A 12,371-nucleotide genomic window follows, 5' to 3' on the forward strand; every position below is an offset into this window, starting at 1 on the left:
GGCGTCGAAAGCAGCGCGACGGAACGGCGGCACTGGAGGCGGAGATGGCAATCGGATGAACCCTTTATTGAGTCGGAGATCAGCGGGAAGCGCAGCGCAGTGCCTCGGGGTCGGCTCCGGGGGGGTTCAAGCCCCAGAGCGGTGCAGCCTACAGGGCTGTGTGGGGAGGCCTGCGGGGCTGCCAGAGTGAGGCCCGTGGGCCCGCTGCCTAATTTCTCTGCTCCCCGTCATCTCTCGGCGTCTCGTCCTCCTCCGCTGGCTGATGGCTGTTGTCACGGCTCGTCCCCTCACCTTCTGAGTTGGTTTCGTCAGAGTCATCCTCCTCCAGGTAGCGGTATCCGCTGGTTCTGTGGCGCGGACGTGGCATGCGGGGCAGGCGGAAGGCCACGCGCTGTGCCAGCCGGCGCTCCATCCAGCCGTAAGAACCCGCTGCTAGCCCCAGCGCCAGCAGCATGAGAGACAGCTTGGCCTAGGGGATGGCAGGGGTCAGCATGTGGGACAGCCTCACTATATCCGGCCCTTGCCTTATCCCAGCCCTGCTCACCTTCATGGGCAGCCCTGACCACAGGTACACCACAAAGATGGCCAGCGCCTGCCACCAATGATAGATGGTGAAGACGAAGTCTTGGCGCTCTTTATCTTCATACAGCATGCCCAGGAGGACTAGGTGTAGGGCGGAAGGTACATGCCGTCAGCATCCCCAGCCTATGGTGTCTTCTGATAATTGCTAGTGGGCCTATAGAGCTGGGGACCACTGGGGCACACAAAGACAGGACAAGTTGGGGACAAGAAGCCCTACCCACTGAGCTAGGGAACACCAGGGGGCATGAGGACAGGATGAGTTGGGAACAACCTGCCCTACTCAAAGAGCTGGAGGTCATTGGGGGACACAAGGACAGAGTGAGCTGGTGACAACTCACTCTATTCATGGAGGTGGGTACCAGCGGGGGACATGAGTACAGAATTAGTTGGGGACAACTTGCCCTACCCACAGAACTAGGGCCACCAGGAGACACAAGAACAGGATGAGCTGGGGACAACCTGCCTCACCCATGGAACTGGAGAACACTGGGGAACACAAGGCCAGGATGGTCTAGAAACAACTTGCTCGCTCCTGGGGACACCAGAGACTGTACTGGGACATTCCCACTACTCACTGCTAATGCCAGTCTTGTTGAGGGCACTGCCCATTCCCCAGAGTGCAGCTATGGCGTAAAGCAGAGGTGCCTGATCCACTTGTCGGGGCACAGGTGCCCAGCAGAAGAGCGTCACCAGGATAGCAGCATGGAGCGAGGCTCCGGCCAGCAGTGGGTACTGACGCCGCAGGCGCAGCATGCAGAGGGCAAGGCTGGAGCAGGTGGAGGCAGAGAAGCCGTAGGCGATGAGGAGGTATGCCAGCTTCTCCAGCCCCAGGGTGCACACGCCATAGTTCTGCATCGAGGACAGGCTTAGCATCGTGCAGCTGTGCTGTCCCCGTGCCACCACCCCATCCCAACTCTGTGCTGTACCAGGGAGAAGTCATTGCAGACGAAGAGCACCTCAAAGCCACTGTAGATGAAGAAAGGAAGGAGGTGGCGGAGGCGATAGTCTCGCATGTGCTTGAAGGGCAGCTGGAAAATGTTCCCCCAGCCTATGCTGCGCAGATCAATCTCCTCTGTGGTCCGATACGCCGAGCCGCAGAGCAGCAGGACCTGTGTTGTGGTAATGGGTGACATGCTGATGGCCACCTGCCCCATCCTATTCCATCTTACAACCAGCCCACGGCAGGAGGTTGGAAATGGAAAATCTTTAAGGTCCCTTCCAACCCAAACCATTCTCTGATCCTACAATCCCGTGCTCACCACCAGCATAGCAAGGAAGGCAGCTGCCATCAGGATGCTCTCCACCACGATGAGGTTGACACTGCGAGGCAGACTGTGCAGCACCGTCACATTGAAGCCAGTCAGCGTGCCGTGGCTCAGGGTACCTGCAGGGGCGTGCACTGTGGGCTCAGCACTGGCCAGGATTGTGCCAACACCCCACACTGCCGCCCCATGTGCTCACCACAGCGCTTCACCCCGTAGAGTGTGTGGTTGAGCTGGTAGATGTAATTGTTGAGGAAGAAGAGCATGGGCATCTGCGCGCAGACGAAGCTCAGCTGCAGGATGCAGAACGGTGGACATTCAGCACTGGGCTGTTCCATTTGTCCCCTCCCTGTCCCTGCTGGCCCTCACGTGGAAGCAGATGTAGAAGATGGTCTGGAAGACGACAATGTAGGCGCTGCAGGCTCCACGTGGTGCTTGCCGCTGCTCCTGCACGTGCTCCTCCTTGTAGTTGGCATACTCGTAGTACTTCTGTGCCATCCTGTAGTGGAGCATGGGTCAGCCTCTGTCCTGTCCCACTGTTCCCTTCTCCCCCTGCCACCTACCGTGTAATGTAGTTGCCCAAAGAGGCCCAGAGCGGCACGATGGCCACCCCGATGGCCACAGCAGAGGGCACCAGTGTGAAGTAGCGCTCCCAATAGTTGCTGGAGACAAAGAGGGCATAGATGCCCACGGTCAGGAACATGGTCCACTTGGTGCCAAAGAACCGGATGAGGACAGGCGTGTAGAGCAGTGCCACCACGGGGGTGACATTGATGCCCATCAGCACCTTGCGGTCGATGTCCTCCAGTTCCATGTTGCTGTACTTCACCTCCCGGTAGGTCTCGTCATAGTGCAGGATGAGCTGCATCTGTAGCAGGCCTGGGGGGGTCCCAAGTGCCATCATGTCACTGCCCCACTGACATCAGGGGGTTCCCCGTTCTGGGGCCAGGGCCATACCCAGGTAGACGCTGTAGGTGAGCATGGCGGCCAAGCTGGCAGCCAGCACATTCTTCACCACACCAAGGCGCTTGCGGCGGAAATATTTCTGTTCTTCCTCCTCCTCATTGTAGTCCGTGTGCGCTCCCACCATGTCGTCCAGCTGTAGGAGCCCCCTGCTCAGCCACGGGGTGCCACCACCATGCGTCACAACCCCGTGTCACCTCCCTGCCTCACCTGTGCCTCAGGGCCCAGCATCTCACCCGCTGCTGTTTTGGTCACATCCTGGCAGCAGCCGGGGTCCTTCTCCATCGCTGCTGTGTCTGCAGGGCGCTCTGGAGGTGTTGGGGGGGCAGAACATGTGTCCTGTGGCCCCAAACCTTGCACCCTTGGGCTCTGCACCCTCAAACTTTGCACCTGTGTGCTTTGCACCCCTGTCCAGCACCCCGTGCTGCCCACACCCCCTCGCTGGGCAGCCGTTGTTCCTCCCCTCTTACACTGCACACCCCCAAACCCTGCACCCAGCACCCTTGAGCCACACCCCCATACTCTGCAACTGTGTGCCTGGCACCCCTAAACCTTGGCACCTGTGTGTTCTGCATCCCTAAACCCTGCTCTCATGAGCCCTCACAACGTGTGCTCTGCACCCATCATTCATCCACCCCCAAACCCTGCACCTATGAGCCCGGCACCCCCAAACCTTGCACCCATATGCTCTGCACCCCGAAACCTTTTGCCCAGCACCCCTTGGACACTACACCCATGTGCACTGCCCCCCTACACGCTGTGCCTGTCACTCCTCCATCCTCGCACCGTTCAGTCCCAAACCTGGCACCCAGCACCCTCGCATCCCCGAGTCCGGCAACTCCTACCCCACAGCCCCGAGCTCGGCACTCCGGCCTGGCTGCCCCGCGCTCTGCCAGGCTCGGGGCGGAGCTGCCGCAGCTTCCTCTTTCGAACGGGGCGGGCGGGACGGGGGCTTAAAGGAGCCGCTCCTAGAACTCCCGGGACCCCCCTTACTCCCACCAGCACCCATTTTATGCTGCTCCTATCCCATCGCCACATGGAAGCGGCACTTGGCCCTCCTTGACCTCTCTCCTTTGTTGTCACCTGTCTGCTTGAGTCCCCTTGTCACCCAAGTGTCCCCTGTTCTCCCCCCCCTTCCTCCTGTGTGCCCATATCCCCTCTGGCACCCCATAAAGGGGAGCCAGGAGGGAGTCTGGCAGCTTTGCTCCTTCCCTGTCATCGGTCACCCGCAGCCAATGGACAGATCTGGCCAAGCCGGTACTAAAGGAATGTCACGCAGCGGGATGGGGACAGGGACAACCCCAGGAGGGGTGCGGGATGCCTCCCGTGCCCTCTGTGACCCTAAACCCAGGCTGAGGGCGGTGAGCTCAGCCCCATATTGTGCCCCCAAACACTTATTTGGGGTACGGGAGTGCCAATCTCCACTTTCCCCTTCCCCACAGGTCATGTGGAGCATCTTGGCCATGTGCATGTCCCACACTGCAGTGGGGGACCCTGCGGGTATCACAGGCACCATTATCCCTTACAGGTATCCCCAGTGGGCATGCAGCATCCAGAGGACAGCACTGCAGCCAAAACCCAAAATCAACCCTGGATTGCCCTGCAGATGGTGGATATGGGCCAGGAGGATCCTGCACCAAGGCAGGGGCTGCTCAGGGCTGGGCTCCATTCCCCCAAGCGCAGAAGCACTTTGGGGTGAATCCGTGCCCCCTATACTTAGGGGTACTCCTTGGGATTTGGGAGCAGCACCACCCCGCCGTTCTGGCACAGTGCATGGGGCAGGGCTGCTGCCTTCCTGTTTACAAAGCAGCGTCATTAATTAGGGTGTGTGGGGAGCTAGAGTGAGTGGAGGGGAGGTGGGTGTGGGGTGAGCTTGGGGCTTGTTCCAGTAATGATGGGGTGGAAGCGGGCATAGGGATGGCATTGTGTCCCCATGGGGTCTGCTGAGTCCCCTGGATTAGGGGTGGCTCTGGGAAGCAGAGTGAGTGGTTTCTGTGGGGTATCTGTGGGTCAGGGCTCACAGTGATGGCTTGGTTGTTCCCCAGCCCCACTATCCCACTGGGAGGTCCTGCTCCCATCCCAACATCAGACACATGGAGGCGGGGTGCTCTCTCCCTACTGCCAACCCCATGGAGGCGGGGCATCATCCTGCCCACCCCTGGACATGTGGCCAGGCCACCTGCCCCACAGCATTTATGAGGGCCACCCTGAGCTTCGGCAGTGCCAACCCAGCTTCGTGCTCTTCCAGCCACCGCTCAGCCCCACAGGTAGGTACCTATGGGCCCCCATGTGGCACTTGGCTACCCCATGGTTGGGCTTTGCCATTGGTGGGTTCCCTCGAGGAAGGGTGGATGTGTTGGGTATGGAAAGGGACAGGGAAGCAGATGTGGGGCTGTGGGTATCCCCTGCCCCCCCACCTCCCCTAGCCCTGTGTTTGTGCAAATCTTCATTGAAAAGGGGAGCGACACTATGCCCAATGGTGGGTTGGGGCAGTACCAGTGCTGCCCTTTAGTGGGGTGTGTGGGGAACCCAACAGGCCATCCTGGGATACCTCCCTGCATTGGGATCCTCCAGACCGACCCCACATCTGTAGGGCAATCCTATGGCTGGAGGCCATCCGGGAAGGGGGGAAGGGTATGGGAATTCCAGGCATCTCCAGCTGGATGCTTCGAGGCCTCAGGCAGCCACACTGGAGTGACTCACGCTTCAGTCTGGATGTCCTCAAGCACCCAGCTGCCTTCAAAAGGCCACTGTGAATATAGTGCTGTGCTGTGGGGTGGCTGCTCTGCATCTCCAAGGCTTCCTTGCAGTGACTGCAGACCCCACACCATTGGGGGAGGGAAGAACCCTTGTGTAAATTTACCATCTCCATACCTCTCCCCAGGGCCCGTGTAAACCATGCATCAGCCCCTCCAGCTTCCTGTGCAGCAGCCCCCAGGCTATGGTAAGAGCAGCCTACTGAGCAACAGTGCCAGTGCAGCTGGTGCCATCCCGAAAGGGTCAGCGGTCTGCAGCACTGTGAGGTGAGAGCGAGGGACTGGGGACAGCAGGGGTTGGGGCACTGGCATGGAGGGGGGTGAATGTGGGTGCTGCAAGCTGCTGGGATGCAAGGGTCAAACGTGAGGAGCCATCGGGCACCAGGCCACAATGGGATCCTGGGGAGCCGAGTTTGGGGACAAGGTGAGCACAGGGAGCTCCAACTCTGAGGGAGGGCACAGATGGTGTGGGATGAGGCTGGGATGCGGAGCTCCTCTCCTTGGCACCTGCAGCACTGAGGACTGGGAGAGGGCTGGGGTACTCCTGACATCCCCACTCCCACAGCGGGAACCCCTATGCGGGGCTGGTGAGCCACCTGCGGGCAGCCTGGCTCTCGGGGAAGACACGGCCCTTGGAGTACCGTGTGGCACAGCTGGAGGCCCTGGGCCGCTTCCTGGAGGAGAAGAAGCAGGACATCCTGGAGGCCACCGCCTTGGACATGGGCAAGGTGAGAGGAGTCGGGAATGGGCACTGAGGTGTTGGGGTCCTGCATCCCTACATTGTGCTGCTGTGGGGCATTCAGAGTGCCAAGTCCCTGAGTAGTTCCATGTCACTTCTGTGGTGCCCTGGTTGCAGTCAAGGGTGCTCCTCACATGCCTGGTTGCAGCAGGGATTACTGGTGTTGTATAAGGAGCTGACCTTGCACATTCCTCCCATGCCAGCTGTGCAGGGATTGATCTTGCTGGCTTGGTGTCGTGGTACAAGTGGGGACTTTAGGGACTATGGCACCCCAGGAGCTCCTGAGTGATCTGTCAAGGAGGCAGGGTGCCTCCCCACTGGGGACAAATTCAGTCTATGGTCACTTTTTCTGTATGTGCTCTGCAGCCACGCAATTTGGTCAGAGATTGTTAGAAAAGGTTTCTGAGGTGTTGGATCTGCATCTGTGTGTGGCCGTGCCCACAGATGGCCTCAAGCATCTCAAAATCTCCCTATGCTTCTAATTGCCTTGTTTGTTTGAGGTGAGAAACTTCAGCTTCAGACAGGTGCTGATAAGCACTGACACTCAACATGCGTTGTTCATCTCTCCTAATTGTACGTAATTAGAACCGGTTGTCCACTAACGTGCGTGTTATGCAGTCAGGTCTTCATAGCTGGATGGACAATTCATCTGCTCTTACGTATCTGAGGTGGCTGCCTCGCCCGTGGCCATGCCGGTTTCTCTCCTGATGATGGAAGAGTGACCTCAGATTTAATGTCTCATCCACCAGACTTCTGTCCCATCAAAACCCTTAATGGCCACCATTAATCTTCACCAGCAGTTTCCTCATCCTCCTGGTGATGCAACCAACCGCCCAGGCTGAGAGCAGCCCCGTTGCTTCACCATGTGACTGATATACTGAGGAGCCAGAGAGGTCTCCTGGGCTGGGCTTGGTGGTGGAGCCTCCAAGGAGAGGGGTCACAAACTCAACTTTCCCCCCTCTTTTCCTGCTGTGATGAAGGAAAGCTCCCACCAGAGATGCTTTGTGGTGTGGAGGCTATCACAGTGGAGGCTCTGCAAACAACTTAATGCCAAAGAGTTTCGCTCTGCACAGTGACAGAGGGAAGTTAGTCCTGCTGAGCTAACTCCTCGTGTCCTCATGCTTCTCCATCACAAACTGACTCTGCCACGCTTCTGTCAATGGAGAGGACCTGTGTCGGCAGGAAATGCCTCTGCAGAATTGCGCCGCTCCCAACTCACGGTGATTTTAGTCACCATGTGTTGAGATGGCGTATCTGGAAGCAACCTGCTGGGTTTGTTTCCTCCTCGTGTCTCACCCAACCTGCCTGGCCCAACCGTGTGCCGGCTCACTGCAGGAGCCCCACAGCTGCAGGGATTTTCCTGCCTGGTGCTGTACAGCCGAGCTCTGTTCTGTGGGGCAGTCACAAAGTGTTCGGTCTTCATTGCGTTCCTGCTGGAACAATGCACAGCTTTGAGCCCGGCAGCTGTGCGGGGGCAGTGGAATAAGGCACTAGGCTCTGCCTCCAGCTCCCAAGTGATCAGAATGCAGCAACTTGTGGCCTCAAAGGCAATGGTACCAGTACACAGTGTGGCCCAAAAGACATCAAATATTGTTTTTCTCTCTGACCAAATACCAACTGTAATAAAATGTTGGTGGCCGTGATACTCCCCAGTAGCTGCAGGACTAATAGCTCTTTCTGCTTAAAATAGCTTCTCCTTAATAGCTTCTTTCGCTCTGCCTTTGTGGGCAGAAGGGGAGACATCTGTGGGTGGGAGGAGATGGTTCTGATGTTGGGGTGATGCTGACACTGATGTCTGTCCCCAGCCATCCTTTGAGGCCTATTTCACTGAGATTCTCCTCTGCAAGAATGAGCTCAATGACACCCTCAACAATTTGTCTCACTGGATGAAGGACGAGCACGTGGACAAGAACCTGGTAGGGCAGAAGCTCTGGGCTCCCTGGAAGCGGGAGGCCAACTGGAAAGGGGCAGAGCTGCTTCAGGAGCAGCACTGAGATGCCTTTCTTGCAGGTAACACAGCTGGACTCAGCTTTCATCCGCAAGGACCCCTATGGGGTGGTGCTCATCATCGCACCCTGGAACTACCCCATCCACCTCTTCCTTGTACCTCTCATCGGTGCTATTGCTGCTGGTGAGGCCAGGCTGCACAAAGCCAGGCACATCCCCTGCCTGGAGGATGCAGGCGAGGGAACCTGGATGGGGTCTCTGTCTCTAGTTTGGGCTGCTCTGACATTCTGTCTGTCTCTCCCTAGGTAACTGTGTGGTCATCAAACCCTCAGAAATATCCAAGAACACTGAGAAGCTTGTGGCTGAAATGCTGACCTGCTACCTGGACAGCGTAAGAGGCTCTCCTTGTCCCTGTCATTACCCCTGCCTGTGGCCAGGGCATTCCAACCCCTGATCACAACTCTTTGCACACACCAGCATGATGGCTGCCCTGCTCTGGGGTGCTGTAATGCCTGCTCCATGATCAGCCAGTGTTTGTGATCCAAGCAGCACAGGGTGCTGCTAATGGGGATAGGGACAGATTGGCCCAGGCAGATGCTGACAGGGATTTTTCCTTTACACTGCAGGACTGCTTTGCCGTGGTGACTGCTGGTGTGGAGGAGACCACCAGGCTGCTGGAGAACAAGTTTGACTACATCTTCTTCACCGGTGCGTCTTGAGGGCCAGAGCTGAGCCCTGCCTCGTCCCCAGGCCAGGCTGCAGCACTGAGGGATCCCTGCCGTGACACATCCCTTTCTGCCCTGCAGGCAGCCCCTCAGTGGGCAGGATCATAATGACAGCTGCCGCCAAGCACCTGACACCAGTGACGCTGGAGCTGGGGGGCAAGAACCCCTGCTACGTGTCCGACACCTGCGATGTGCAGAACGTGGCCCGGCGGGTGGTCTGGGGACGCTTCTTCAATGCGGGGCAGACCTGCATTGCACCCGACTATGTCCTGTGCAGCGTGGAGATGCAGGAGAAGCTGATGCCTGCTCTGCGTGAGGCCATCACCGAATATTTTGGTTCCAACCCACGGGAGTCCCCTGACTTTGCCCGCATTGTGGGGGATAAACAGTTCAAGCGCGTGCGGGCGCTGCTGAGCAGCGGGCGTGTGGCCATCGGGGGACAGACGGACGAGAAGGAGCGCTACATCGGTGAGGAGATGGTTTGGCGTGTGGGGAGCAAGGAAGTGCTTGGCAGGGGGATGTGAGATACGGAAGCAGAGCCATGACCACAAGGACCACAGACAGAGACACGGGGAGATTGTGGAGGGCTCAAAACCAATTTGGGATATTCTATGATTTGGTGACTATGTTTCTGTGGTTCTGTGAGCTTTGTTTGGGAAAAGGAACCTGTGAAGCAGCAGGTCCCTGGCAAGCCGGGGCTGATGTGAGTACCCATGCCTATGTAGTGAGCTATTTGCTGCCATTCTCCTTCTTCACAGCCCCTACAGTACTGGCAGATGTGCAGCCCTCTGACCCTGCCATGCAGGAGGAGATCTTCGGGCCCATCCTGCCCATTGTCGTTGTGGCCAACATGGATGAAGCCATTGACTTCATCAATGCACGGCCCCGGCCATTGGCCATCTACGCCTTCTCCTGTGACAGCAAGGTGCGTGTGGTCCACAGGGCAGAAAAGGGAAGGAGGGAAATTGGGGCAGCAGGACATCAGCACCATGTCCCCTTCTCTGCTACCTCCAGGTGGTGAACCAAGTGCTGGAGAGGACGAGCAGTGGGGGCTTCTGTGGCAATGACACCCTGATGCACGTGACACTGACCTCGCTGCCCTTCGGTGGTATTGGTAAGTCCAAGCCCCCAAGCTTGAGGCAGATGCAAGCCCTCAGCTTGTCCCACCACCACCCTTGGCTTCAGTTCCCTCGGGCTGATCTCTGGGGCTTTGCAGCCCTGCTTCTGCTGAGTGCATGCGGAGCACTGCAGGTTTTCTTCTCTCCGTGGTCCACTGTGTCAACAAAAATGCCTCATCAAATATAGGGAAGTTTGTACCACTTGGGTATTTCCTCGGTATTCCTGAGCAGTGTGGGGCAACATGAGTTGCCCACATTCTGTGCCAGGGTTGGGCTTTTGCCCAGCATAAGGTTTACCTGAATGCTCCACAAATGCTGGTGAATTTGCTCAGTCCATCGTTTCTCCTTGTCTGGGAGCAGATCCATAGCATTGAGCTTCTTGGGCAGGGGAGCTTTCCTCTTGCAAAAAGCGTGGTGCTGGATTGGAGCTCTTAACATCACTCAGGAGGAGGTTTGTACATAAATTCTGCATTTTAAGGCTAAATATTAGGAGTAAAACATCTATAAATGTCTGGGAAATCTGCTTGTGGTAACAGGAAGATCCTCCTCAGCCAAGGGGAAGAGTTTTTGCCCTTCACAGAGCTTATATGCACATAGCAGTTGTTTTCTCAGCTGACAAAAGGTCTGCTGAGCTCTGGTTGTAGCACTGCGTACCATGAGATGCTCAAGGGCGAGCACAGAAATAGAGGATGATTGTGATGTTTCTTCCCCGGAGTTCTTTCTCAATCCTGCGGTCTCCTCCCTGGAATTTCTCTTATCTGGAGATTATTCTGGGAAAAACACTCCACATGCTCAGCATTTCAGAGCTGCCAGCTGATTCAGCCATAATAAGACAGCACAACAGCAAAGCAGAATTAATTCCTTGCCTGATTGCAGATCAAGGAACAATTGGTGGTGGTTCCTGTGTCGTAACTTATCTTTATGGAAATGATTCAGAGAAACTGCCTCAAATTATCAGGTGGAGGGCCTGAATTCGGCAGAGATGACATTTGCCAAAGCTATTAACCATGACGTGAAACCTCGAGCTTAAGTCAGCCACAGGAATTGGGAACCAACGTGGCCAATGGGCCTCTGATTTTTACAAGGAGCTTCTTCCTGGAGCTCTTTGTTCCAGATGGGTTGGTGGCTCCTGACCGTGGGTAGATATGGTAGGACCCCACATCGAGGGGAAAACTGGGGAAATGCGACCCAGCAAAGCTTTCTGAAGAGCATGTAACCATGTAGGTAGGCGCAGACTGGTCAAAAGTTTGCAGCTGGGGCAAGAAGCAATGGTGAGCTGCAGGGAGCAGCTAGTGCTGAGCAACTGAGCCCTGGTGGGACTGTAAAAGGAATGGGGAAGGGCAAAAGGTGCTGCACTGCGTTGGCCATTGTGTTGGCATGAGAAAAGCCAGGAGTGTGTTTCCCTTGTGCTTATGGTACTTGAGCTGGGCAGGAGTCCCATAGCAAGCCTGGACCTGTGCTGTTTGTTGCAGGAAACAGTGGTCTGGGGAAATACCATGGCAAGTTCACCTTTGACACCTTCAGTCATCACCGTGGCTGCCTGCACCGCAACATGGGCCTGGAGGCTATCAACTCCCCGCGCTACCCACCCTACACCCAGCAGAAGCTGGGGCTGATGTCTGCTGCCTTTGAGATCAAGCGCAAGGGCATGTGCACCCTGCTCTGAGCAAGGCCCCGTGCCACATATGGACTGACCAGGACCCAACCCATGCTACATCTTGTGTTGCACTACCATCCTGATGAATGCTGGACAGTGGGGACTGACCCCTCCTGTGTGCCTGCTTCTCTCCAGCTTCCTGTGCACAGGGCTGTGTGCTGTGACACATCTAAAATAATCTTGTTCTCACCCCACACTTCTCCTGGTAGAGCAATAGTGCTTTGGTTACTCAGGACCAGCAATTAGCCCTATCTCATCTCTGATTAGCTGACCTTTCCTTCCAATACTCTCCTGCTAGCTGTTGCTTTTTTCTGTGTGTAACTCTGTCCTCAGTAAAGACTTTGCACTGAGCTCTGCGGCCTCGCCTCATGCTTCCACTGCCTTCACAGCTTAATCCTGCATCCCTGCACCATACCTGGACACCCTCGTTCCCCATTAGGCCATCCCACCATGGGCAGGGGACCCTCACTTGTGACACAGCCGTGCGGACAGCCAGAGGAGCTGCAGGGACATTGGGCTGAGGCACCACGCCAGAGCTGGACCCGAGAGGCAGGACAGGGCTGTTCTGCTTGCTGCCATGGTGCCAGAGGCACAGCTTTAGGGTTGCCGCTCTCTGAGGCGC

General features: G+C 56.9%; 2 protein-coding genes across 2 annotated transcripts; one reads left to right on the forward strand and one right to left on the reverse strand.

Moving 5' to 3' along the window:
- Positions 1 to 50: 50 nt before the first annotated feature.
- On the reverse strand, positions 51 to 3,729 carry UNC93B1 (unc-93B1 regulator of TLR signaling). The gene is made up of 11 exons (XM_031607262.2): positions 3,653 to 3,729; positions 3,018 to 3,115; positions 2,802 to 2,943; positions 2,408 to 2,723; positions 2,214 to 2,343; positions 2,044 to 2,137; positions 1,842 to 1,966; positions 1,509 to 1,691; positions 1,158 to 1,431; positions 545 to 663; positions 51 to 469 (listed from the first exon to the last, which is right to left on the reverse strand). The coding sequence occupies exons 2-11, from the start codon at positions 3,090 to 3,092 to the stop codon at positions 209 to 211; spliced, it is 1,719 nt and encodes a 572-aa protein (XP_031463122.2). The 5' UTR covers positions 3,093 to 3,115; positions 3,653 to 3,729; the 3' UTR covers positions 51 to 208.
- Positions 3,730 to 4,933: 1,204 nt separating this feature from the next.
- On the forward strand, positions 4,934 to 12,084 carry LOC116237854 (aldehyde dehydrogenase family 3 member B1-like). The gene is made up of 11 exons (XM_031607263.2): positions 4,934 to 5,074; positions 5,692 to 5,830; positions 6,129 to 6,291; positions 8,108 to 8,218; positions 8,313 to 8,433; positions 8,555 to 8,640; positions 8,876 to 8,957; positions 9,056 to 9,442; positions 9,733 to 9,899; positions 9,989 to 10,088; positions 11,565 to 12,084. The coding sequence occupies exons 2-11, from the start codon at positions 5,706 to 5,708 to the stop codon at positions 11,756 to 11,758; spliced, it is 1,536 nt and encodes a 511-aa protein (XP_031463123.2). The 5' UTR covers positions 4,934 to 5,074; positions 5,692 to 5,705; the 3' UTR covers positions 11,759 to 12,084.
- The last annotated feature ends 287 nt before the right edge of the window (positions 12,085 to 12,371 follow it).

This window comes from Phasianus colchicus, chromosome 5, assembly GCF_987193195.1.
Source record: "Phasianus colchicus chromosome 5, bPhaCol1.hap1.1, whole genome shotgun sequence".
Taxonomy (NCBI): domain Eukaryota; kingdom Metazoa; phylum Chordata; class Aves; order Galliformes; family Phasianidae; genus Phasianus; species Phasianus colchicus.

Excerpts from the sequence above, each read along its gene's own strand:
- UNC93B1 (XM_031607262.2), bottom strand. The coding sequence starts at position 3,092 with ATGGAGAAGGACCCCGGCTGCTGCCAGGATGTGACCAAAACAGCAGCG. Across the intron at positions 1,692-1,841 it reads CCTTCCTTGCTATGCTGGTG|GTCCTGCTGCTCTGCGGCTC; the intron begins GTGAGCACGGGA and ends ACCACAACACAG. Across the intron at positions 1,432-1,508 it reads TCTGCAATGACTTCTCCCTG|AACTATGGCGTGTGCACCCT; the intron begins GTACAGCACAGA and ends TCCTCGATGCAG.
- LOC116237854 (XM_031607263.2), top strand. The coding sequence starts at position 5,706 with ATGCATCAGCCCCTCCAGCTTCCTGTGCAGCAGCCCCCAGGCTATGGT. Across the intron at positions 8,641-8,875 it reads TGACCTGCTACCTGGACAGC|GACTGCTTTGCCGTGGTGAC; the intron begins GTAAGAGGCTCT and ends TTTACACTGCAG. Across the intron at positions 8,958-9,055 it reads TGACTACATCTTCTTCACCG|GCAGCCCCTCAGTGGGCAGG; the intron begins GTGCGTCTTGAG and ends TCTGCCCTGCAG.